General features: G+C 45.9%; 2 protein-coding genes across 2 annotated transcripts in view; both read right to left on the reverse strand.

Moving 5' to 3' along the window:
- GYS2 (glycogen synthase 2) overlaps positions 1–2,689 on the reverse strand; it is a 72,074-nt gene extending 69,385 nt beyond the window's left edge. The window contains exons 1-3 of the mRNA XM_014956997.1: positions 2,589–2,689; positions 810–859; positions 444–669 (exon numbers count right to left, since the gene is read on the reverse strand). Of these exons, the coding sequence (XP_014812483.1) occupies positions 444–564 (121 nt within the window). The 5' untranslated portion in view covers positions 565–669; positions 810–859; positions 2,589–2,689. The remainder of the gene's footprint in view (positions 1–443; positions 670–809; positions 860–2,588) is intronic.
- A 13,603-nt stretch (positions 2,690–16,292) lies between these two features.
- On the reverse strand, positions 16,293–25,190 carry LDHB (lactate dehydrogenase B). The gene is made up of 8 exons (XM_014957001.1): positions 25,035–25,190; positions 24,403–24,534; positions 20,986–21,103; positions 20,118–20,291; positions 18,953–19,126; positions 18,674–18,791; positions 17,377–17,500; positions 16,293–16,619 (listed from the first exon to the last, which is right to left on the reverse strand). Exons 2-8 carry the CDS (start codon positions 24,526–24,528, stop codon positions 16,452–16,454), a joined length of 1,002 nt encoding a protein of 333 aa, XP_014812487.1. The 5' UTR covers positions 24,529–24,534; positions 25,035–25,190; the 3' UTR covers positions 16,293–16,451.
- Between the last annotated feature and the right edge of the window lie 1,745 nt (positions 25,191–26,935).

Consider the following 26,935-nt stretch of genomic DNA (forward strand, 5'->3'; position numbering starts at 1 on the left):
CACTGCTACAGAAGGGAGACCACTGAACTGCTCTGAATCTGATGTCTGTTTTACAGCTCATTTTCATACGCTACATCCCCCAAATGAATTTGCAGGGAAGGCAAAATATAAGTATGTACAAAGGAACATCTATATAGATGGAGATATATCCATACACCTGCACACCCTGGCATAATACTTCAATGTTTGTTTAAGTAACCTGTCCCTGGTGGTGAAACACACACAGACATCCAAACTATATGCTCACCCCACACAAGCACAGGCACACGCACACACAGCAGGCACCATTACACACGGACACCACATGCACTCCTTCCAATACCACAGCTCTGCAGCCCACTTTTCCCCAAGCTCCCCTTAAGGCCTTTCTTGTCCAACCCCATCACACCTCCCTCCAGTCCGGTGAAAACCTCAATATTAACTCCTAAGAGTGTTGTACAAACCTTTGTTGGTAACTTCCCAAGAAACTTCAAAGAGCAACAAGTCCTCCACTGGTAGATCTTCATCCTCCCACTGAGGAAGCCCATTAAGAGAGGTCATGGACAGTGACCTAGCCAGTGGCATTTTCTTCAGCCCTTGAATGTTCACCACGCAGGCCACAACAGCTAGCAAATGTCCAGTTAACGTGGCAGTTCTCTGCAGTTCTGGTTCAAGCAATCTGCTGCTGTGCTGGACTCCGAGGAGAAAATTATTCAGATAGCTGGGAGCTAATGGATTTAAACTGTCTGACCACCAGCATTAAATTGGCTCAGTGAAATCCTCAGGGCTTGAGAAGTGGCTGCTGGTAGAGGTAAGAATTTAAGACTGACCTGAGAAAGGTCTTGACTGTTTTGGGGCCAGGATTCTTTCTTCTTCTTCTCTTAGAAGGAGGTAAAAAATGGTTTTGAGTTCCTCAGCCACAGCATTCAGTATCTACCACCTCAGGGACAACAGAAACTTGACTGTTGTAAATTCAGCACTGCCCTGAGCAAACTCCAGCAGGAAGGACAGTTTGAGTTCACCACCTGATTTGAGTCCGGCCTCTGAGTCCTCCCCTTGAGATATACCCTCCCATTAACACCCCGTGGACCTTCTCTATCTGCTGGCTGCTTACCAACCAGGTTAGTAGACTCGTTCTATGTGATGTCTTTCAGATTACTTGCCAGGATAAACGCCGTTACCTATTGTTGTTCAGTTCATCAGTCTGTAAACGCTAGTTTACCTCATACCCTTCCTCCACAATTAACTCCAGCTGTGTACCCGGGGCTCTGCACAAGCTTTCGGCTTCATTCTGCTCTCAAACAGCCTTGCAGCTTTTACAAACGGAGCTACAAAGGCTCTGTCCCTATTTTGGCATGCACTTTGGCAGTTCTGATCCCTGATTTTCCGCCTGGTTTCTCTTTTTCTATGCTATAGCTCTTTTCTGGCCACTGGGGCCGTATCCTGTGCCCAGGGAAAATAGTAAGTCAGGGAACAGTCTGCCCCAGCCTTGCTCCAGCACAGAGCCTGGATGCTGCAAGTGGTGCACACACGTGTGCGGAGATATTGGTCCAGAACTCGCAACCTGAGACCCCCAAAAGCTCCACAGAGCAGATGTCTTGTTTCAAAGACCCTTATGTGCTTACACGTCCGATTGGGAAGTCAGTGCTTCTGGGACAGCTGTGTGAGTTGAATCTGATTCTGAGCTTAGAGCACAACCGGCCCAAAATCATAGAATCATAGAATGGTTTGGGTTGGAAGGGACCTTAAAGATCATCTAGTTCCAACCCCCCTGCCATGGGCAGGGACACCTCCCACTAGACCAGGTTGCTCAAATAGCCATCCAGCCTGGCCTTGAACACCTCCAGTGATGGGGCATCCACGACCTCCCTGGGCAACCTGCTCCAGTGCCTCACCACCCTCACTGTAAAGAATTTCTTCCTAGTATCTAACCTAAATCTCCCCTCCACCAGCTTAAAACCATTGCCCCTTGTCCTGTCACCAGCTCTGCAGGGAGCAAATCTCCAGGTGAGATCCAGGGCCTCTCTGGCACTGTGGAGAACACCGCACCAGCAGCCATGGACTACACAGGAGCTCACTTAAGACAAAACAAGCCCAAGGCAATTGGTTTAAAAGCCTGGTAGCCCATATGCATACAAGTCTCTAGGACACAACATCATACAGCTGAGCCTACTTTAATGGCTAACTACCCACCAAAAGGCTTGGTCTCTTCCATTTACACTCCCCATGCCCTCTCTGCACTCAGGGTGGTCAGGCCCATCCCTCAGCTGAGGGGACACTGTTGGCTGAGCTAACCTAAGGACACGGAGAGCCTGGCGAGAGGGGATGGAGCAGCACAGCCGGGACGGGAGAGAGGGAACACCGCCTCAGCCCGGGGAGCTGCCGCTTCACCCGCGGCCTGGGCCCCGGGGTGGGGAAAAGAGCTTTGTTTCCCTTCCAGGTTACCTGGAAGGCACTGCGGCCTGCTCTGGGAAGGGCTCGGGGTTTTAGCGGCTGGGTGTCCTTTTGTCTCAACGGTTTAAGCTGCCCTATTTACCCGTTTATGGAAAAAAAAAAAAAAAAGCCAGGCTGAGAATCATTATTTTTGGAGCAGCTGTGGCTTTCACTACCTGGAGCAGGCCAGTCCCACGGAGCCGACCTCAGGCGACAAGCGGAGAAGGGAAGAACAAAGCAACCCGCAAGCCCGTCCCAACCCCGGCGGCTTTCGTCAGCCCTGCGCCGGCGAATACACCGCTGCCCCCGGGTCAGCGGGGGCGGGTGCCCCACAGCCCGCCCGTGACCGCGGCCTACGGACCGCCCGCCGACCCTCCCGCCCGGCCCTCCCCCGATGCCTCGCTGCCGGCCGGCCACACGGGGGCGCCGCCGAACGGCCACCGGGGCAGGCCGCGCCCGCCCCTCGCACCGCCCGTCATGGCGGCAGGCGGAGGCCCGGTGGTGTCTCACCACAGAGCTGTCGGCGGGTCTGTCGGTAGCGTTGGGCGGTATGAATGAACTTTTACTCCAGCTCTGGAGCCCCCATAAGAAGGACAGGTCTCTGCTGCTGAGGATCAGTTGATAAAGCAGCTGGTGGGGTGCTTTGTGCCAGCCACCCACCTTTCCCCAAACTACCGAGAGTGGCCCAGGTCACACCCTCAGACACGTGCAAACGGGCAATTAGGCCTTTAAATAAACACAATCTGAACTCCAAGAGAGGCACCACCCTGGGTGGGCTGCATAGGATGGACTGGGGCAACAGGTAGATGCATCTCCCATGAGGAGACCATTGGCATTGGATGGCCAAGAACACAACTACCCCGATGTCTCTCTACTCCAATGTCCCCGATGCGGGGGAAGAACATGGTGAGCATTCAGTGATGGATCCTCCAGGACTGTAGATTTGAGATTTTATAGTTTGTAACTATAAAAACATCCCTGCTCACTGCAGGAGGGGTTGGCCTAGATGACCTTTAAAGGTCCCTTCCAACCGAAATCTTTCTATGACTCTGTAACATCTTTCTATGACAGGGAAGGGATGCCATCCAGAGGGGGCTGGAGAGGTGGGCTCGTGCAAATTGCGTGAGGTTCAACCAAGCCAAGTGCAGGGTCCTGCACCTGGGACGTGGCAACCCCAGGCACAAATACAGGTTGGGTGGAGAATGGCTGGAGAGCAGCCCTGAGGAGAAGGACTTGGGAGTGCTTATGGACGAGAAGCTCACCATGAGCCGGCAGTGCGCGCTGGCAGCCCAGAGAGCCAACCGTGTCCTGGGCTGCATCAGGAGAAGTGTGGCCAGCAGGTCTCGGGACCTCTACTCTGCCCCTCTATTCTACCTCTATTCTGCCCCTCTACTCTGCACTCGTGAGACCTCACCTGGAGCTCTGTGTCCAGCTTTGGAGTCCCCAACACAGAAAGGACATGGACCGGCTGGAACAGGTGCAGCGGAGGGCCATGAAGGTGATCAGAGGGATGGAGCACCTCTCCTATGAAGACAGGCTGAGGGAGCTGGGATTGTTCAGCCTGGAGAAGAGAAGGCTCCGGGGAGGCCTTATAGCAGCCTTTCAATACCTGAAGGGTGCCTATAGAAGAGCTGGGGAGGGACTCTTTGCCAGGAAGGGTAATGATAGGACAAGGGGAAATGGTTTTAAATTGGAAGAAAAAAGATTCAGATTAGATATCAGGAAGAAATTTTTTACTATGAGGGTGGTGAGACACTGGAACAGGTTGCCCAGAGAAGCTGTGGCTGCCCCATCCCTGGAGGGGTTCAAGGCCAGGCTGGATGTGGCCTTGAGCAACCTGGTCTGGTGGGAGGTGTCCCTGCCCAGGGCAGGGGGGTTGGAACTCGATGATCTTTGAGGTCCCTTCCAACCCAAACCGTTCTATGATCCTATGACAGGGACCTGGCAGAGCGGGTCCAGTGGAGGGCCACAACAGAGCACCTCTGCTATGAAGACAGGCTGGGAGAGTTGGGATTGTTCATCCTGGAGAAGAGAAGGCTCTGAGGAGATCTCACAGCAGCCTTTCAGTGCCTGAAGAGCGCCTACAGGGAGTGTAGCCATAGGATGAAGGCTGACAGTTTTAAACTGAAGGAGAGGAGATCCAGATTAGCTATCAGGAAGATACATTAAACTGTGAGGGTGGTGAGACACCAGAACAGGCTGCCCAGAGAGGTTGTGGCTGCCCCATCCCTGGAAGTGTTCAAGGCCAGGCTGGATGGGGCTTTGAGCAATCTGGTCCAGTGAGGATTGAAACTAGATCACAGAATCTTAGTGGTTGGAAGGGACCTCTGAGATCATCGAGTCCAACCACAAAAAAAAAACCAAACAAACAAAACAAAAAAACCCCCACCAAACAAATACAAAACACACCACACCAAACGCCCACCAAAGTCGGCTGCCAGCTCAGCTCCCCCCATATTCACCAGCGAGGCTCAGAGCATGCAGTGCTGCCCTTCAGGGCTCAGGCAATGAGGGCATTCTGCCCTACCTAAAACTCTTTTTGAAACTGTTAACCTCCCAGGATGTTGTCTTCTCTGCACACTACATTAAACTGTGAGGGTGGCGAGACACCAGAACAGGTTGCCCAGAGAAGCTGTGGCTGCCCCATCCCTGGAGGGGTTCAAGGCCAGGCTGGATGGGGCTTTGAGCAATCTGGTCCAGTGAGGATTGAAACTAGATGGTCTTTAAGATCCCTTCCAATTCGAATCATTCTATGCTTCTGTGTCTCAACCTATTTGGAGTCTCGGTTTGTTGGCCACAACATTTCCCGACTTGTTGGCATTTCCTGACTCATTTCCAAACTGTTACCTCCCAGGATGTTGTCTTCTCTGCACACTTTGACCTAACTCTGTCTATTCGGGTAGAGCAGTTTTCTGCAAATACCACCTCAGCCCATAACCCCTGGTAACTAGTCGTGGATGTTGTCTTCGCACCACGGTGCCTCCAGAAGAACAGCTTCAGTCAGTCTTTTTTTTGTTGGAAAACCAACTTCAGCCTCCCTGGCTGCAAGTGAGAAAGCGTGTGTTAGGGGAAGAAATGCTCTCAATGTGTGGGAGTTTATATTGAGATAACTGTCTAGGTCTGGCTTAGTTCTAAACGTAACTGCAGTTTCAGGTTTGCCTATGCTAACTGTAGGGAAAAAAAACCACCCAAGACACAGATGTTAAAAATGCTTATACCCATTGAGTCTAATTTTACAGGAGGAAGCTTCAATGGTTTGTAGCAATTACTGATGTACACACAATGTACTTTAGAAATAGAGCAGTAGGTGGCACTGATAGGGTTCACATGAGTTCTCCAGTGTCTGGATTGTTTGGTTTGACCAAGAGGCTGTTTTATCCCTATTACTAAATCTGGTTCATGACAAACGTTAGTTTTATGAAGCCCATGGAAACAGAATCGCAACACAATCAGCAAAATGGGGGGATTCTTCAACTGGAAGAAAAGCTCTTGTCTCAGGCTGAGACACAGGGAAGAGAGGAGAAGAGGAGGAAAGACTGGATCCTAAATAAAATGAGCTCTTGGTACTCAGCAGTGTGGGCTGCCAAGGCTAAAGCAAGCCTTATGAAGAAAACTCAATGAACTTAAGAGACTGAGCTTTCTTTTGGACCCCTACAAGCAATATTCACTCTCCTAAAGGGACACATTGAATTTTCACTGAATTTCTAGAGTTGGAAGGGACCAAGATGGTCTTTAAGATCCCTTTAAGATCCCTTCCAATTCAAATCATTCTATGATTCTGTGTCTCAACCTATTTGGAGTCTCGGTTTGTTGGCCACAACATTTCCTGACTTGTTGGCATTTCCTGACTCATTTCCAGTCGGCTGCCAGCTCAGCTCCCCCCATATTCACCAGCGAGGCTCAGAGCATGCAGTGCTGCCCTTCAGGGCTCAGGCAATGAGGGCATTCTGCCCTACCTAAAACTCTTTTTGAAACTGTTAACCTCCCAGGATGTTGTCTTCTCTGCACACTTGGACCTAACTCTGTCTATTGGGGTAGAGCAGTTTTTTGCAAATACCAACTCGGCGCATAACCCCTGGTAACTAGTCGTGGATGTTGTCTTCGCACCACGGTGCCTCCAGAAGAACAGCTTCAGTCAGTCTTTTTTATGTTGGAAAACCAACTTCAGCCTCCCTGGCTGCAAGTGAGAAAGTGTGTGTTAGGGGAAGAAATGCTCTCAATGTGTGGGAGTTTATATTGAGATAACTGTCTAGGTCTGGTTTAGTTCTAAACGTAACTGCAGTTTCAGGTTTGCCTATGCTAACTGTAGGGAAAAAAACCACCCAAGACACAGATGTTAAAAATGCTTATACCCATTGAGTCTAATTTTACAGGAGGAAGCTTCAATTTGTAGCAATTACTGATGTACACACACTGTACTTTAGAAATAGAGCAGCAGGTGGCACTGATAAGGTTCACATGAGTTCTCCAGTGTCTGGATTGTTTGGTTTGACCAAGAGGCTGTTTTATCCCTATTACTAAATCTGGTTCATGACAAACATTAGTTTTATGAAGCCCATGGAAACAGAATCACAACACAATCAGCAAAATGGGGGATTCTTCAACTGGAAGAAAAGCTCGTCTCAGGCAGAGACACAGGGAAGAGAGGAGAAGAGGAGGAAAGACTGGATCCTAAATAAAATGAGCTCTTGGTACTCAGCAGTGTGGGCTGCCAAGGCTAAAGCAAGCCTTATGAAGAAAACTCAATGAACTTAAGAGACTGAGCTTTCTTTTGGACCCCTACAAGCAATATTCACTCTCCTAAAGGGACACATTGAATTTTCACTGAATTTCTAGAGTTGGAAGGGACCATAGAGATCATCTAGTCCAATTACAGTCCATTACAGACACGTGTTTGCTGAGGATGCTGCTGACTTCAAAAAAGCAGCATGATAACATTACAGTCCTTTTCTTTTCCCTCTTCACCCCAGATTTTTGTTCTCTTCTTTCTTTTCCCCTTTTGAACTTCACTGTGGTATTTCCTGACTTCAGTTACCTAAACAGTTAAAGGTGTTCCTTTGATCTCCATGGGATGTAGGTGTCATTTTGACCCCACTGGAAGGCCTCACTGTTTATTACCTTTGCAGTTTAGGTGTACCCATGAAGCTCCCCAGAAATATTTTAGGAAAAAAAAAAATCAGATTTTTACTTACTCATAGAAAATCTTTCCCAGAATTTTAAGGTAGAAATTGTCTGTTTTCCATGGTTTAGTTTTGTGTTATACAACCACAGTGAGATGACAGCTGCGCTTGTTGTTGACCCTTCTAAAGATTAGGGTAAAGTCTTACTCTGTTTTGCTTCAGGATCTAGTAAAACTCATAAAGCAAACCTAAATGCTGTGTCTACGTTGTGCACCAGCATCCTCCTCCTTTATTACAGAGGCTCTGTGCTGGGCACCTGCCAAGCTGTCGTGTGGTCTAACACCCAGTGGAAGAGGTGGATCATGATGGACACACTTTCCTTAATTAATAAGACTTAATAAATGCAGGAGGAGTGTACAGGAATGCATAAGACCACTTGAGACGTTAAGGGTCTTTAGTTACCCTTAAAGCATTTGGCATTCAGTGTATGGTCAAACTCTAGTCAAATTTTTTTATAAAACTGTCTGGAAAAGATTTCAGGGAGCTTTACAGGTTCACATGAGTTCTCCAGTGTCTGGATTGTTTGGTTTGACCAAGAGGCTGTTTTATCCCTATTACTAAATCTGGTTCATGACAAACATTAGTTTTATGAAGCCCATGGAAACAGAATCACAACACAATCAGCAAAATGGGGGATTCTTCAACTGGAAGAAAAGCTCGTCTCAGGCAGAGACACAGGGAAGAGAGGAGAAGAGGAGGAAAGACTGGATCCTAAATAAAATGAGCTCTTGGTACTCAGCAGTGTGGGCTGCCAAGGCTAAAGCAAGCCTTATGAAGAAAACTCAATGAACTTAAGAGACTGAGCTTTCTTTTGGACCCCTACAAGCAATATTCACTCTCCTAAAGGGACACATTGAATTTTCACTGAATTTCTAGAGTTGGAAGGGACCATAGAGATCATCTAGTCCAATTACAGTCCATTACAGACACGTGTTTGCTGAGGATGCTGCTGACTTCAAAAAAGCAGCATGATAACATTACAGTCCTTTTCTTTTCCCTCTTCACCCCAGATTTTTGTTCTCTTCTTTCTTTTCCCCTTTTGAACTTCACTGTGGTATTTCCTGACTTCAGTTACCTAAACAGTTAAAGGTGTTCCTTTGATCTCCATGGGATGTAGGTGTCATTTTGACCCCACTGGAAGGCCTCACTGTTTATTACCTTTGCAGTTTAGGTGTACCCATGAAGCTCCCCAGAAATATTTTAGGAAAAAAAAAAATCAGATTTTTACTTACTCATAGAAAATCTTTCCTAGAATTTTAAGGTAGAAATGTCTGTTTTCCGTGGTTTAGTTTTGTGTTATCCAACCACAGTGAGATGACAGCTGCGCTTGTTTTTGACCCTTCTAAAGATTAGGGTAAAGTCTTACTCTGTTTTGCTTCAGGATCTAGTAAAACTCATAAAGCAAACCTAAGTGCTGTGTCTACGTTGTGCACCAGCATCCTCCTCCTTTATTACAGAGGCTCTGTGCTGGGCACCTGCCAAGCTGTCGTGTGGTCTAACACCCAGTGGAAGAGGTGGATCATGATGGACACACTTTCCTTAATTAATAAGACTTAATAAATGCAGGAGGAGTGTACAGGAATGCATAAGACCACTTGAGACGTTAAGGGTCTTTAGTTACCCTTAAAGCATTTGGCATTCAGTGTATGGTCAAACTCTAGTCAAATTTTTTTATAAAACTGTCTGGAAAAGATTTCAGGGAGCTTTACATCCAGGTCCTAGTAGCTGATAAAATCAGGACCTGTTCTAAGGAGGTGGGGGATACGTGTCTGTTAGCTCAGCTACTTTTCTGTCTTTCTCTAGTTGAGACACAGGTATGATTTTGCTCCATTCAATACCCACAGTAAATTGCTTACCCGAGGGAGCTCTGGAAAAATTTGTTGGTGGGGATGCATTAGTTGATTTTTCAGATGTTTTGAGGGATCACAAGTGTTTGTCAGCCTGATCTCACTCTCCAAATACTATAAAATAGGCTATAAAATGACGTATTATTAAGCCTCTAGCTTTGGTAGAAGACTTCAGCCTCAAACTCAACCTCAGGCCACTGCATTCTGGGGTTAATAGTTGAGAAATTCCTGCCTGAGGATACCCCCAAATTGGAAGAGACTTCCTCAATTCTGAATCCCAAACATATTAAAGATAACTGTATATGCTTATAAGCCCCTTAAAGCCACAGACATTAGTTTATGCCAGCACTACAAACTATTTTGTATTTATCTGTTAAAATAGTAATTAAAAAATATCCAGGTTAGCATGGCATTTAGGCTGCCCCAAAAGGAATAATTCAGTTTTAAAAACTGCCTGTTCAAAACTGTAATTACTGGTGAGAGGGTAATAGCAGTTGTATGGCACGACAAACAGCTAAACAATTTTCCTTTCCTACCCCAGCAGAATACCTAGGAAAGTAAAAGGAATTCATGCTTCAGAACAGCACATGAGCTTCTAGGAGTGTTGCTCACAACTCTTTTTGCAATGGCTGCCACCTTCAGGCCTGATATTAAGGACCTTAGCTGTTGGGGCATCATAGAATTAGAGAGTGGTCAGAGTTGGAAGGGACATTAAAGGTCATGTAGTTCCAACCCCCCTGCCCTGGACAGGGACACCTCCCACCAGACCAGGTTGCTCCAAGCCCCATCCAGCCTGGCCTTGAACCCCTCCAGGGATGGGGCAGCCACAGCTTCTCTGGGCAACCTGTTCCAGTGTCTCACCACCCTCACAGCAAAGAAATAGGCTATAAAATGACGTATTATTAAGCCTCTAGCTTTGGTAGAAGACTTCAGCCTCAAACTCAACCTCAGGCCACTGCATTCTGGGGTTAATAGTTGAGAAATTCCTGCCTGAGGATACCCCCAAATTGGAAGAGACTTCCTCAATTCTGAATCCCAAACATATTAAAGATAACTGTATATGCTTATAAGCCCCTTAAAGCCACAGACATTAGTTTATGCCAGCACTACAAACTATTTTGTATTTATCTGTTAAAATAGTAATTAAAAAATATCCAGGTTAGCATGGCATTTAGGCTGCCCCAAAAGGAATAATTCAGTTTTAAAAACTGCCTGTTCAAAACTGTAATTACTGGTGAGAGGGTAATAGCAGTTGTATGGCAGGACAAACAGCTAAACAATTTTCCTTTCCTACCCCAGCAGAATACCTAGGAAAGTAAAAGGAATTCATGCTTCAGAACAGCACATGAGCTTCTAGGAGTGTTGCTCACAACTCTTTTTGCAATGGCTGCCACCTTCAGGCCTGATATTAAGGACCTTAGCTGTTGGGGCATCATGGAATTATAGAGTGGTTAGAGTTGGAAGGAACATTAAAGGTCATGTAGTTCCAACCTACACTGGTGGGACACCTCCCACCAGAGCAGGTTGCTCCAAGCCCCATCCAGCCTGGCCTTGAACCCCTCCAGGGATGGGGCAGCCACAGCTTCTCTGGGCAACCTGTTCCAGTGTCTCACCACCCTCACAGCAAAGAGTTTCTTCCTGACATGTAATCTAAATCTCCCCTCTTTCAGTTTAAAACTGTTACCCCTCATCCTATCTCTCCACTTCCTGACAGAGAGTCCCTCCCCATCTCTCCTGTAGCCCCTTCAGGTACTGCAAGGCCATTGTAAGGAGTCCCCTGAGCCTTCTCTTCTCCAGGCTGAACAACCCCAACTCTCTCAGCCTGTCTTCAGAGTAGAGATGCTCCAGCTGTTCCTTTTTGCTGCCACTTACCTGTTTCCTGCGTGGGCTTTCCCCAGCTGCTACCTTTGCTGTGCAAATGTCATAGGAAGTGAGGCTGCCAAGGGTTCCCCAGCACTGTTAGCAGCACACCAGAAAGCTGTTGGAGGACAAAACTGTTTGCAGAGAGAGAACAGCTCATTGAGAGAAGAGCTTATTTTCCAGCACATTGCTCATTTAGGGTCATGGCAGAGTTAAGGGAAGATCAAGGAGTTGTTCAGAAATGCTCTAGGGCCAGCCCTAATTGCCTGCCTGAACTCAGGAAGTTTAGAGCTTGTTCCATCTGTGAAGTGACAGCCTTCACCTCTGCTTTGTGCAAGTCCAAAATGTGTGGAGAATTGGAGATATTTCTGTTTATTCCTCTTCTGATTTTTATCTTTAAAAAAAAAAACGTGTGGAGAATTGTTCCTTCCAGTTAGAAGGCCCTGTGAAACAGCCAGCAGGGAGCAGAGGCTGTGAAAACTTTTAAGTTTTGGGGATTGATGTGACACAATGGACTTTTCTCAGTGACTTTCTGGTATATGTTTTGTCCCAAATCAGCGTGGGGTGCGTGGACTCCATGACACACCAAACAAAAGACATTCCTATCTGAGGAGATCTGAGAGGCTGATGTTCCCAGGTCTGCAGAGCATTGTGGCCTCTACTGCTTCATCCAGGAGAGTGAGAGTCAGCCACGCTGCAAATATCAGTTTGCCAGGGGCAAGTTTAATGTTAATACTTTTGGACTTGCTTTGGAAGAGGATGCCAGGGGAGCTTGGCCACTGAGCTGGGTCCTGAAACTTGGAAAAGAATCAGAATGCTACCATTGTATTGAAAGTTCAAAATAAATGCTGCGATGACAAAGTATCCCTCTAAGGGACAGGACTGTTGAATGCATAAAAGCTATGCTATAAATTATGGACACCATTTTCCCCATGTGAGTAGAATTCTAAGGTTGGGTTTTTTTTTTGTTAGAAGCATTAAAAAGCTCAGGCTGGGCATGAATTCTTAGCACATCTCTTATCTTGTGTGCCCTTGGAGGAACTGTTATCAGGGCTGCCAGCTCAGCTTCACAGAGCTTATCTGCATCTCCTCAAGTAGCCAGGACTGCATCATTTTACTTCTCTGGCTACAAACAAAGGTTTCTATGCTGCAAACTCAAGGGTGTAGTGCTGAAAGAGGCATTTCCATTCATAAAAAAACAGGTTATGCCACGGTCAACATTAAGATTGAAATTTAACCCCTTTCAGCAAACCACTTAAGCATAAATCCTACCCAGTGGAATAAAGGCACTTGATCTAAGGTGACTGTGGTCTTTTCTGTCTGAGAACCATTCCACTAACTTTTGACATGCTTCAAGGGCATTCAAAGAGATATTTCTGTTTATTCCTCTTCTGATTTTTATCTTTTAAAAAAAAAAATTATACTGCAGCATTCAGAATCAGCCCAGTACAGAAGTCATTTAAAAATTATTTATATCCTTCTACTGCACAACAGTTTGCTATGGGAGAGGAGAAACAAACTCAGTAAAATGAACTGAAGGTCAGCAAACACTCTTCTAGACTGATCTTCAGCCTGAGAATGAGGGACTACTCTGTTGGGTAGGAAAATGAGTTTGATATGGTAACCATACCTGATTCCCAGTAATACTGGGAGGGTATTCTGGTACCTACTATTGGTGGGGAGAGCTGAATGAACAGACTTTGGAAATCATTGCATTTCTGTCTCGTTGTCTGAAATAAAGAATTAGCAGCACAGAGAAAACTGTATCTCAAGCAAAAAAAAAAAAAAACTTTTTTCTTCCTTTTGTATTTTCATTTAGTACATCTCAGATCAAGAATGATGAATATTCCTTTCCAGAAAGGAAAATTCCAGCTGGTAGGAATCCACCTTCATGCTATTTTGACAAGTTTTCTGGATTTTAAGCCTCAGATATTGAAATGTGTAATAAATCTAAATAACGTTGAAGAGCTGTTAAAGAGGAAAGAATAGAGGAGAAAATATTTACTCTGCAATCTTACTTTGCACAGCCACCTCCTGGGCCAGCCTGTGCTTTGTTGCTTATGTTTGCAAGTAAGTTATTCATGTCATGTCAGACACTGAGCAAATCCAGCCCTCCTAAATCTGATCCCTCCACCTGACAATTTAAGTTAATGATTTGCACGACTCCTTTGCTTGCACAGAATAACAACTCACATAGCAATAGTATCTCAGGAGGGGTTTATAAAAATGTGGTACATCCCCGTGATTGGTGTGGCTTTTAGGAAGAGAGTGGCTACTGTAGTCTCTGAAAACCTTTAAAAGCTTTGATTTACATAAGGCTGGATTCACAAAAAATGCCCAGAAGTAGACATTGCCCTGAGAGGCCTTTACACTATGGCATTGTGTCAGTTTGCAGCACAACATAAGGATGTGACTCTTCAATATTTTTGGGCTGGTGGTCACACTGACATCAGTGAGAGTTCAGCATCTATGTTCCACTGGGAATTTGTGGCTTAATTGTTCTGATTTATATTTGTCAGTTGGGGAAAACAGCATTTTTTTTGCAGCATGAGGCTGACATGAATCACATAACACAATGCTAACAGTAACTCTGTGAGCAACTTCAGACACAAGTCACCTACTTATCATAAAACACAATTCTAAGTTAGCTGGGATGAAAGTCACATAAGCACTACTAGTCCAGCAAATTGCATAAATAAACCATTTCCATTGCTCTACACCTGCTTTTTAACTTCATTACACCCTGTAAACCTGCCTTCAATTCCCTGCTCCATTTTTACCCTTGGACTGCTGGAAAAGCAGCTGATTTAACACTACATCTGCACTCAGAACAAGCCCACCTCTTGCTGGGGCGATGGCTGATGACCAGGAACACCACTGGTGCTTTACTGAGCTTACAGACAGTTGCTCTGTAGACTGATAATAAAGCAAAGGATGCTACTCCTGTCTTGATGTTTTGGATGTGCAGGCAGAAAACTCAAACTCTCTCTCCATCACATACATTTCTTTGGAAAGCCATGATAGAAATACAGTGGTAATAGCACAGATCTGAGCCTGGGCATCACTCGGAGGACTGAGTTTCTGTTGTCCTCTGGCACAACCATGCCAGTAGTATCCTTCCTGCCTCTCATGTCTGTCAGGATCTGCTTGTTTCTTGCCTGACATTTGCGGGGTAGTCAGGCTGACATTCTGTTCTGTAGCCTGTATCCCTATACCTGCAAATGTGAGGGGGTCTAGGTCCTTCCAGCAACTAAAATAGCGTTACTGATCTTACTTCACCTGAGTCCACTTCAGAAAGTGCTGAGGACAACTTGCTGTTCTGCTGTGTTACTCTGTCCAACAGCACTATCATGTTTTCTGTTAGACCAAGGAGTGACAAAAGCATCTCTTGACACATAGGAATGCATTTAAAAAACCTGTACAGCCCTTTCATGGAATAAAACAAGAACAAAGTTCATGATATCAATAGGCTGTACAAACAAAGCACATACAAGATAAATAGGAGTCTACTGTGTTCAGAAAAAAAACCCCACAGCTATCTTTCAGGGATAAAATACAACAGCAATATAGTTATTAAGGAAGTTATATGGTTGATATAAGACTATAATATGGAGAAAGTCCAAGTAAGAGAAGTGGTTGTGTAAGCAGACATAGGGGAAGCTATTCTACAGCCACGCGACTATAATGAGATTAAGATACAAGGTTGCGTGATAAGACTCCTAACAAAAATTAATTACAATATAATCAATATACTCAAACAGGGCTTACAAACATCAGTGAATGCAACAAGAAAAAAGTCTGAAGAGCCTATTTATAAAATTCTAAAAATCCCCTAGCCTGAGATACTCATTCCTACTCAATAATTTTGAACCAATCCCCCATAGCACCCATAAGGCCACTTCATTGTTGTTTAAATTCTTTGGAATTTTCCTTCATGATATCATCTCCCCAGAAGTAGAAGTTGGTACAATGAAGCTGTTGATGCTCTAAGAAAGTGCTCATCCCACAAACCAATGTTTTTTTGCTCATTCCTTCAGCTCCTTCTTTGTCACAGAAGGCACTGCTTTGTGATAGCTTCTGTCACTACCTCTCTGGTCGCTTAATATCTAGGAACAAAAGATCTCGTGCTGCTGTTGTGATTATGATCACTAACAAAGAAAACTTGTGTGGACTCAGAGGGGATTGAAGGAATGGTTGACAGACACTAGGTGACAGTAGCTCCCCAGCTTGGGCACCGATTACCATGTTCCTTTTAGATGCCCCAACCTACTTTGAGTCCCAGTTTGCTGGCCACAGAACAAGGTATGACCCTACACTTTAACGGGTGAGGCACGGGCACTGATGCAATCAGGGACAAACCCAGATTTACTGTAGCCGAGTGATCTTTAGAAATCAAGGTTCACTATCAGAAGAGAAAAGGGACCACCCCCTGTCCTCCAAAACAACCAGTACCCCATACACACACACACACCAGTCTCAAGCATCCTGCAAGATGATGCCCCACAACATCAGCTGAATCATTTCACTAACGGAGAACAAAGCAGGAAGGAACTGTACAAAGGTGATCAGGAACAGGTATTAGCAGAAACTTAAATTAAGCTATCAAAACACGGATAGCCTTCCAGGAAGATCTCCACATGGAGCTACAAAAACAGACTAGAACATTGCTTCTCCCACCAGTAAAGAAGCCCAGCATTTAGTCCACAACTGAGAATAAAACATCTAAGGTCTCCCTTCCAACAGGACAGAACTTGCATGAATATGAATGACCTACATTTAGTCAGCACCTGGACTGAAACTAAATTCTACAGAAAAATTTTCCAACAAGATTGCATTAGGGAAATCCCACCACAGGTGGTTACTACATTGTTTCTAACCTTTTTAAGGACACGTGTGTCTACACCGCTGTGCGGCCTGTGGCAAACATTAAAGGAGAGCTCTAGAGTAATCTAGATAATATAAATATTGAAAATAAGTCACTAGGACAACGAAACATGACAACGTTGCTATATTTGTTCATAAGGTCTGTGCGTTACAACAAGCAACACTTTAACTAGGGTGGACAAAGCTCAGTCTGGAAGAGCATGGTATGTTTACCACAGAGATGTACGTTTGCACACAACATGTATTGCTGGAATCTAACATTCACGAGTTACAGATCTTTGATGTCTTTCTGGATGTTCCACAGAGTATCCGCGCTCTTCTTCAGCTGAGCCACCTCATCATCCTTCAGCTTTTGGTTAATGACACTTGTCAACCCAGAGGCACTTAAGACGGCAGGAAGGCTCAAGAAGACATCATTCTTAACACCATACATGCCCTGCCACAAACAAAAAAGAGATCACTCAGACATGAATCCATCACTCCTGATCAGCTCTTGGTTTATATAGAGCAGGAAGCCTTCTGGGCACAGAGCTCAAGACTATTATTTTGCAACCTGCAGAAAGTTCAGTCACGATGTATTTGAGAAAATAACAAGTACGGAGCTGTTTTAGGCCAAGTGATTGGCAATACTGAGGTGGAGATTTCAGAAAGCCCACCTCCAAACCCCTCCTTGTACTTATCTACAGCAAGTGGTGGACAACATTCAAAGACACAAGATTAGGGGAGGTTCTTTTGGCTACTACAGAGGGAGCACTAAGCTCAGCCTGCTAAGAGTCCGTGCTGCACCAGGGGTTACACAGCTGGAACAGACTAGATGCAGCCAGTCACACCAGCTGTAAGAGGGCACCGTCGTGGGGCAGTGGTTCTTGCAACTGCAGCTGGGCCTCCATTGAGTCTTCCATTTTTGCACTGAAACATCATCTTCATGCATCTGCAGGCCACAAATGGCAAGCTCTACGCAAGGGTAGCACAACATTGGGTAGAATGCAGAGAACTTTCAGCTCCGTACTTGTGTGAAGGGCAGGCTACGTCTAGTCTGACTAGATAGAAGATTGCAATAGGAAGCTCCCATTTCAAATTCAAAGTAGCATTCCACAAAGCTTCCTCTGGTCAGCACCTTGCTAATTGAGACTGTAGAGCTTTTCCGTAACGACAATGTGAACTAGAGCATCCCATCAGCCACCACTTCTTACCTTCACCAGCGTTGAGACGGAATGAACCCGGCACAAGTTCTTCAGCATGGTCTCACAGAGGTCAGCAACGCTGAGGCCAATAGCCCAGTTGGTGTAGCCCTTCAGTTTGATCACCTCATAGGCACTATGGAAATATTGAAATAACAGTTGCCTGAAGATGTCTTCAGGACACTGTGTGAATGCCAAGTCTTAAGATGAGTGAATGTTTCCCATTTAAAACATCTGAAACTCCTGTGACACGTTATATAAGTTTTGGAATTAAAATGTCAAAGACAGAGTTACGTATTTCAGCATTAGAGGATAAAGCATGAAGTCTACATTATACCACAGGTATAATAAAGAAGCCCTGCTGTTCTCACAGGATTAGATGAAAAGAAAAATAGCTTCTGTCTGTGGAAGTGTTCTTAGTGTTAAGCAGAAAAAACAGACACCTACAACTGAACAAGTTCTCTATTCAAGTCAGCAGCACAATCAGTCTCAGCACATTTGCAGTAAACATTTAGAGTCAAAGCCATGCACTGCCCACACACATTGTCATTTTTTTTAGCCAACATCTGCATATATTTTATACTATATATATATACACACACACACTTTATACTATATCTGTTATTTGACAGGTGATTTAGCAACATGTATGGTTACCTCTAGACAAGTTTTCCCAAATCAATGAACCAACTCTTCCCCAAATCAACTTCACCATTCTACTCCCAGAAACACACCACCTTTTCTTGCCTCCTTCAAACAAAGTTCACCACTGAAGAAGCTACTTGTCAGAAAACAAGTGCAAGGGGCTGTAAGCACTGCAGAACTGAACTGGGTAGGTTCAGGCTGGATATTAGGAAAAATTTTTTCACTGAAAGGGTTATCAGGCATTGGAATGGGCTGCCCAGGGAGGTGGTTGAGGCACCATCCCTGGAGGTGTTCAAAAGACGGGTTGATGTCGTGCTGGGAGGTATGGTTTAGTGATGATGCTCCTTGTTTGTTGTGTGGGTGACTATTTTTGTCAGTTAGGTTGACGGTTGGACAAGATGATCTTTAAGGTCCCTTCCAACCTAGAAGATTCTGTGATTCTGTGATCTGTTATGCTTGTGTTTGTCTCACTGCAGGGTCATAAAGCTTCCCAACTGAAACCCTGCGTGCATTTCTGTGTTGAAAGCAGTAGTTCCACTTACTCAGGCAACCCTCTCAATACAAGGGTGTGCAAGCTGCAGCAGAACGGGGAGGCAGTGACAAGGAGGCAGACTAGCTCCTTCCAGCATCCCAGATATCCACCTTATTCCTCAAGGCACTGTACCTGTCAACCACTTGCTTGTGGACTTCCTTCCAGTTCTCGGCATCTTTGTCAGTTCCCATGGCAGGATTGAGCTCCTGGAGAGAAACGCCGGCCACGTTAACTCCGCTCCAAACAGCCACTGCAACAGAGAGAGGGATGAAGGGTCAGCAGATCTTCACAACTCCCCCTCCACAGTAACTGGAAAGGGAGTAGGAGTCACCAGGACCACGATAACGTTGGCGGCGTCAACCTCTTAACGCTGTCCGGCTTATTCCCAAGGAGGTCAGAAGGGCTCCTTACCACTGGAGTCACCGTGCTCTCCCAAAATCCAGCCATGGCAGCTGCTGGGGTGGATACCGAGCCTCTCGGACATCAGATAGCGAAATCTTGCTGTGTCTAGATTGCAGCCACTTCCGATCACACGGTGTTTCGGCAGGCCGCTCAGCTTCCATGTGACATAAGTTAATATATCCACTGAAAAGAAGAACATAGAATCATAGAATCAATCATCTAGGTTGGAAGAGACCCTTGGGATCATCGAGTCCAACCATCTCCCCTACTCTACAAAGTCCTCCCCTACACCATGTCCCTCAGCACTGCATCTAAACGGCCCTTAAACACCCAGCCAGGGATGGTGACTCCACCCCCTCCCTGGGCAGCCTGTTCCAATGCCCGACCACTCTTTCGGTGAAAAATTCTTTCCTAATGTTTAGTTTAAACCTCCCCTGTTGGAGCTTGAAGCCATTCCCTCTTGTTCTGTCACCAGTTACCTGGGAGAAGAGACCAGCACCAACTTCTCTACATGCACACTAAGTGACACAAATCCCATACACCCAAAAGAATGCTCCAACAATTAGGTGCTCAGGAGGACTCCAAAGACAGTTGGGCTCACGGATCAGTGTTTTAGGTCTGTATATGCTTTTAAAATATGGACACTATAAGAAGCTCTGAATAAAGAGAGCATCAGGAAGTACAGATTACAGGTGGGGGTCGGTCTCTTCTCTCAAGTCACAGGCGACAGGACGAGAGGAAATGGCCTCAAGTTGCGCCAGGGGAGGTTCAGGCTGGATATTAGGAAAAATTTTTTCACTGAAAGGGTTATCAGGCATTGGAATGGGCTGCCCAGGGAGGTGGTTGAGGCCCCATCCCTGGAGGTGTTCAAAAGACGGGTTGATGTAGTGCTGGGAGGTATGGTTTAGTGATGATGCTCCTTGTTTGTTGTGCAGGTGTCTATTTTTGTCAGTTAAGGTTGATGGTTGGACAAGATGATCTTTAAGGTCCCTTCCAACCTAGAAGATTCTGTGATTCTGTGATATTTGTTTGCATTCTGCCCTTAGCAACTACATGGCAGATGTCCATGCTAACAGAGCTATTGATTTTCAACATTCAGTTTGTAAGTTAGAAGACTGGGAAAACAAAACACTAGTTCTCTGCCAAAGAGAATTCTAGGAGAAGACTGCCTTACCTGGGTTGGAAACCACCAGGATGGTGCAGTTGGGACTATGCTTAACAATCTGAGGAATGATGTGTTTGAAGACGTTCACGTTCCTCTGGACCAGGTTGAGGCGACTCTCCCCCTCTTGCTGACGAACCCCTGCAGTTACTACCACAATCTTGGAGTTGGCTGTGACAGCATAGTCTGCAACACAGCATGGGGAAGAGACACAGGATGCATTAAATAGACTTATCACTAATTTCAAGAGCATTGTGTTCACAGAGAGAGGTCTTATGGGTTAGCTTCTCCACCGTGCATTCATTCAAACCCAAAAAACATGAGACAACATTCAAGCCAGCACCATCTCTTGCACTGTCCTACAACACAGCACGGGGGAGAGACACAGGATGCATTAAAATAGACTTATCACTAATTTCAAGAGCATTGTGTTCATAGAGGTCTTATGGGTTAGCTTCTCCACCGTGCATTCATTCAAACCCAAAAAACATGAGACAACATTCAAGCCAGCACCATCTCTTGCACTGTCCTGATATGCCAATACATAGGCCTTGAAAGGACATTCAGCTACGCCGGGTCTCGTTTCCACTACCCAAATAACAATACTATTTCTTATGCGTCAAAGAGGTACAGGAGTTTCATGAAAAATCAGTTTTACTCAACAAACCCAAACCAGTCAAGTGACCATTATGGATGTAAGACAAAGCCCAGGTTAAGTGTCCCTCCCCTTGTTACAGCGTTCATCCGAAATCTCACCCCAATTCATATATACTTTAACCTTTCAAAAAGCCTTGAGATTTCTTAATAGTACACAACTAATGCTCAACTATCGAGCCAATTCATAAAATGCCAGTATTAAATAAAAGAAACTGAAGTTTACCTTTGTCTGCCACAATCTTGTGAGTGTGAAGGAACAGGCTCCCATGCTGTAGATCCATCTTCTCTCCTTTTAGTTTGTCTTCCAAAACGTCAACCAGAGCAAGCTCATCACAAAGTTCCTGAAGAAAGCCACCAAATTTGGAGGAGACAATCAAGCAGCTAACCTAATTTTAAAGCTACCCCTGTGTTGAGCTATGTTACTTTTTAAAGTGACACGTTACACATCTGAAAGCAGCCCTTCTCCAAAGGTAAACCAGTAGGACAGCACTGTCTTGGTGTTCTGATGTACCCCAGAGCTCATAAAACTCCTTCAGACTCTCTAATGGGGGAGTTTGAAGGCACAGCTAACCCTTTGCTAATAAGGCACTTCACAATTTAGTTATTCAGAAAAGACTTGCATCTTTCAGAGTCATAACAAACTCTCTAAATCTAAAGGCAAAGATGTCTGTTTTAAATATTTAAATATATAACAACACACCACATAATTATCATAGAGATATTCTCTTATAAACGTTCCTTCAACTAATTTATTTCACAAGCTATAAAATGGGAACAGACTTATTTTCCTCAATACTAGAAATATAATTAAGAGGAAACAGCTCCTTTACCAAACTTTCTCTGCTAGAGCTGCTACTTTATATTTACTTTGCAAGGACAGATACACACGTGTTTTTTGTCCAGTCTGGTTAAGTCAGAAGATCATGTCATAGTCTCAGAACAGGAAAACGGTGAAATACAGCAGCACAGGAAAAAGGACTCTGTTAGAATGTAAAGTTTTACTGCCTTTCGACAGAAGTATTTACTACCCTTGTAAATTCTACTATACTTAAAAGCTTGTCATCCAGTAAATTACACCAAGATTCAAGTTACCACTTACCTAGAAAATAGAGGGATCTTCAACCCACTTGAAATGAGTAAAGCTGCTTCTACACTAGTGAAAATATATTACTACAAGCAAGCTTCTTTGTTTACTTTTCTGTAAGAAGCTAGCACTCATTACTTCACATAGAAATATTAGCATCAACAAAACTACTCCAAACAGGCAACAATATGCTGGTTTTTGCAGCAGAAAAATTTATTTTACAGCAGGCATACTTCAGTTTTTCATTTCATTCTCTAGAATCACCTTAAGAGTTTATTGCTTTTCTGCATTGTTTCCTTTCACAGCTGATTTGATCAACTTCTGAACAACAACCTTAAGAGTCTATATCTGCCCTTGGTCTGTTCTCAAAATTGTCTGCAGGGTAAAAGTAAAGTCTCAGTTATTTAAATATTATGAAAAAGTGTCCTTAACCGAAGTCACTGGTGTTAAAAAAAAAAAGAGACTGCGTGCAGATGTGTGATTACGCATGATTTATACATATACAGTCTAACAATATGGGACTTTCTCACTTTAGACCCTGCAACCAATAGTCACCAGACTCAGCAGGTTCAAGGAGCCAGTTCTCACTGACACAGAACAGCACCTGGAGTAGCCCCAGTGACTAATTTCATGAATTTGCATCAGCCCTGCCTGGAGGAGAATTTGTCTCACTATCAGCACACAAGCCTACACACTCACCAAATGAAGCTTAAAATACTCTCATTGGAAACAGCCAACTTGTGACTGTGGAGATTTCTGAAACAGTATGACGACGTTAGTGACCTGTTTCTAACCGAGAGGGAGCTAAAAATAACCAACATGAAAGTTTTAGTGTCATTCAAACGTATACATTAAACACTGCGCCAGTAAACTGAAATTAGCATTATCACACTGTGCAATTCTATGAAATTCGGAGCCATCTAAAACTCAACTGCATCTACATCTTAAAGTATAGGAAATTAAGTAGAAAATTTTACGTCATTGTTTAACAAAAAGACATCTTGGGGAGCCAGCCATCATGCACAAGTCAAAGGCACATCTAATTCAGTGACAAGAATCAGATTCTTTTCTTACAAAAATGTTTTACTGCAGCTTATCCTTAAGAGCTAATAGGAGAGCAGAAGCCTGGTTGAAATAAACTCCTTCATGCCATAATGGAAGCTTGAAAAATTAAAAACAATTTTTTACTCTGGATTTGGTGCATTCAACTCATTAATAGTAAAACTTTGTACCTAGATTTCTGAAAGCACAATTTGATCCTGCTTAGGGCAGCTTATTAAACACAGATGAATGCTGGACTGTTAGTGAAGTTTGCGGTAAGTTCACCTGGCTCCCTCACTGCAATGTTACAGGTTACATTATTCCTTCAAAAACAAATGAGTTCAGACCACAAGAAGCAAACGTTTGCTTGAAAAAAATACAAATAGACACCCACAATGAAATGTCACTGTTTTTTCATTAAATTTCTTCTTTTGTTATGGAGTTTTAAAAACTATTTGTTACTTTCACATCAGTACTTAGCTTCACTGTGGCCTTTTTTTACTGTTTTTCCATGCTCACAAGGCTTATTAGTATCAGCAAGTGAAAACTCTCAAGAATTTTTTTAATTATTAAAACCCCAGTACTTTAAAACATGCATCCTCAAGGTAACAGATGGAGGAAGGATCGCCTTCAAATAAAACACAGCTGATGTAGTAGCTTTATTAGTACCTGCAAGATTCTTTATCTCAGTGAGCTACTTTTAATTAAGTGTATGTGTTTATGCCCTGCAAGAGGCTAGAGTGTATCTGTTTACACCTTCTTTTAAAAAAGAAAAAAAAAGATCTGCAGCTCCCACTTGCCTTCTCAAAAACAGCATGAGAAGAATCAAATTTAAGCCATTCACAACATTCCCTAAAAAGAAGTGCAAAGGATTGCATAATAAGCCTTTGCTTTGCTCAAAATCTACGTTGTGAGATTTGCCAAAAAAACCCAGAAACCACCAACAAGAAAAGTCAGAATAACCTCTAAGTCCAGCCCTCTACTTTTAAACTAGCTAAAACCTCTCTGGAAACAATAAAGCTCTATTTCTAAACAATAAGGGCTTAAGAACAATACAGCCTACCGAAGGGGACAGCAGTTATTATGGCCTCTGTGCATTAAAAGAGCAAAATCAAACATGCGGAGTTTTGATTCCTATCCCGTATTTCACAGAGATCCCTGTCCTGTCTGCATTCTTTGCCCAGCAGAGCTCTCCCACCAAGTAAACTCCAGCTTTGCTGTGGAAGAACAAGGAGAAAGAAAGCAGAGGAAGAGAAGCGGGCCAGGGGCTTTGCCGCATTCCCCCGGCAGTCCCCAAGACAGCTCTGCCGCATGAGGGCTTTATTGCTAAACACAGACGGAAAGGTGACAGAAGAAGGAGAAATGGAATGGGGAGGGGTCCCTGAGTGACCAGTGTAGATCCCTGCTGGCCTACCCGAAATGCTGCCCCCCTGTCCCAACTGTCCCAGCTCCCCACCCTCTGCCCAGACAATGACGGCGCGGGCGCTGGAAAGGCCCGCTGTCCTTGAGCCCTACCTTCACAAGGACGCTGATGGCACAGGCCATCCCAACCTGTCCAACCCCCACAACGGTGATCTTGTTGTTGGGGACCTTGGCTCCCTCAGCAATGGGGGCGATCAGCTTCTCCTTGACGGTGGCCATGGTGTTCTGCCAGGAGAGACGGAGCGACGGTTGGGTTCAAAGCAAGCCGTTGGCAATCAAAGCAGGGCTGGCGGTTGTGGGACTGGTCATAAAACCACCAACCAGTGTGGCCCCAGTCAGACCGCTGGCATCTCCCCGGCTCGTTTCCCCGCGGCTCCCTTCCCTCAGCCCACCCGCGCATCCCTCCCTCCCCCGCCCCGCCAGCCGCGGCCCGCAGAGGGGCCCGGGACGTTACCGGCACCCCCAAGGTCACCCCGCGGGTTTCTGCCGCCATCCCGCCCAAACAACCCTCAGGCACCACAGCCCGGCTCCGGCCAACGGCCTGCCCGCCTCAGCCCTGCTGGGACCCACCGACCGGCCGCCGACGCCCCCGCCCCACACCCCATCCATCCGCCCCGGCAGGGCCGAGGCGCCCGGGGCAGGGGAGAAACGGAAGGGCCTGGCGACCCCGTACCATCCCCCGTCCCGGAGAGGAGTCCCCGCCAGCTCCGCTCCCCCATACCCACCAGCGAGGCTCGGAGCGGGCAGAGAAGGGGAGCGCTGCCGCGAGGCGGGGGACTAACGGCGCTCGAGCAATGAGGGCTCCGCAACGGAAGGGGCGGCGCGGCGGGAAAGGCGGGCCGGCCCCCGCACCCCCCCTCCTCCCGTGCGGGCCCTCGAGCCACTGAGGGGGCGGTGGCCGCCGCGCTCAATCCCCGGCAAGGACGGAGGCTGAAGGGTGCAGGCCGCCCCGCCCCCCGTCCCCCGCTTCCCTTCACTGTCCCCTCGGGAACAATTCACGGCTGGAGCCAGATAGAAAGGCTTTGGCAGGAAGGGACGTGACACCAAACTGGGTGGGAGCGTTGATCTGCCTTGAGGGTCAGAAGGCTCTACAGAGGGACCTGGACAGGCTGGATCAATGGGCCAAGGCCAATGGGATGAGGTTCAATAAGGCCAATTGCCGAGTCCTCCATTTCGGTCACACCAACCCCCTGCAGCGCTACAGGCTGGGGGCAGAGTGGCTGGAGCTGCCCAGCAGAAAAGGACCTGGGGGTGTTGGTGGCCTGTGGGCTGAACAGGAGCCAGCAGTGTGCCCAGGTGGCCAAGATGGCCACCAGCATCCTGGCCTGTGTCAGGAACAGCATGGCCAGCAGGAGCAGGGCAGTGATGGTGCCTCTGGACTGGGCACTGGTGAGGCCTCACCTCGAGGGCTGGGTTCAGTTTGGGCCCCTCACTACAGGAAGGACATTGAGGTGCTGGAGCATGTCCAGAGGAGAGCCACCAAGCTGGGGAGGGGTCTGGAGAACAAGTCCTATGAGGAGAGGCTGAGGGAACTGGGCATGTTGAGTTTGGAGAAGAGGAGGCTGAGGGGAGACCTCATTGCCCTCTACAACTCCCTGAAAGGAGGGTGTCGAGAGGCAGGTGTTGGCCTCTTCTCCCAAGGGAATAATGACAGGAGCAGAGGAAATGGTCTGAAGCTGCAGCAGGGGAGGTTTAGATTAGATCTGAGGAAGAATTACTTTACTGAAAGAGTGGTCAGGCACTGGAACAGCCTGCCCAGGGAGGTGGTGGAGTCACCATCCCTGGAGCCATTTAAGAAACGTGTAGACACGGCTCTTCAGGGCATGCTCTAGTGCCCAAGATTATTGGTTTGTGGTGGGGTGTTGTGTGTGGGGTTGTGGGTGTGGGGGTTTGGTGGGTGGTGGTTTTGGGTTTGTTGTGTGGTGTGTTTTTTTGGTTTGGTTTTTTTTTTTAATGTGGTTGGACTCGATGATCGCAGAGGTCCCTTCCAACCACTAAGATTCTGTGATTCTGTGATTTTGATGCGGTGCCACCAGTGCTCCCCCTCCCCCCTACATGGCACTCTCTCCGGCTCTTTCCCCATGTCCCAGGAGAACATCACTTCAAAACTGTTATCTGTGGGGCCCGTGGGGTGAGCCCCTGGAGCCTGAGGGGAGTTTTGTGCTGTGTTGAAGTGATAAGCGTGTCCATTGCTGTAAGGGGGAAAACAGAGGATGTGAGTGGCCTTTCCTCTGACCGATGGAATACATCTATCCGAGTTTTTTGGGCATACGATTTGCCCCCGCTGCTGCACAGGAAGGAAGTGATTTGGATTTCCTGCAGGACAACTGCATGGGAAATAGGAGAGAATAGCAGAGAATTGCTGCTTAATTTTCTCTTAATGCTGTAACATCACTTCTTTCTAGCTTTCAATGGAGAAAGTAGAGGTAAAATACTGATTTGGACACATTTCCAGTTTCACTGAGAGAAAAAAAGAAAGCTTTAGGTTCCTCATCACACATGATTAACTCTCTCTCAGGAGAGGGAAAACAGAACAGTAGATTCCAGAGTTCTCCCAAATAAGTCACTGGGTTAAACGTGACTAGGCAGAGAGCCTAGCCCTTCCCGTCTAAGACTATGATTACTC

Source organism: Calidris pugnax, unplaced genomic scaffold, assembly GCF_001431845.1.
Source record: "Calidris pugnax isolate Ruff unplaced genomic scaffold, ASM143184v1 scaffold189, whole genome shotgun sequence".
NCBI classification, from domain to species: Eukaryota; Metazoa; Chordata; class Aves; order Charadriiformes; family Scolopacidae; genus Calidris; species Calidris pugnax.

Coding starts and splice junctions, on each gene's coding strand:
- LDHB (XM_014957001.1), bottom strand. CDS start 24,528: ATGGCCACCGTCAAGGAGAAGCTGATCGCCCCCATTGCTGAGGGAGCC. Junction 19,127..20,117: donor CCTGGTGGTTTCCAACCCAG/GTAAGGCAGTCT, acceptor TCTTCTTTTCAG/TGGATATATTAACTTATGTC. Junction 16,620..17,376: donor CCGTCTCAACGCTGGTGAAG/GTAAGAAGTGGT, acceptor TGTTTGTGGCAG/GGCATGTATGGTGTTAAGAA.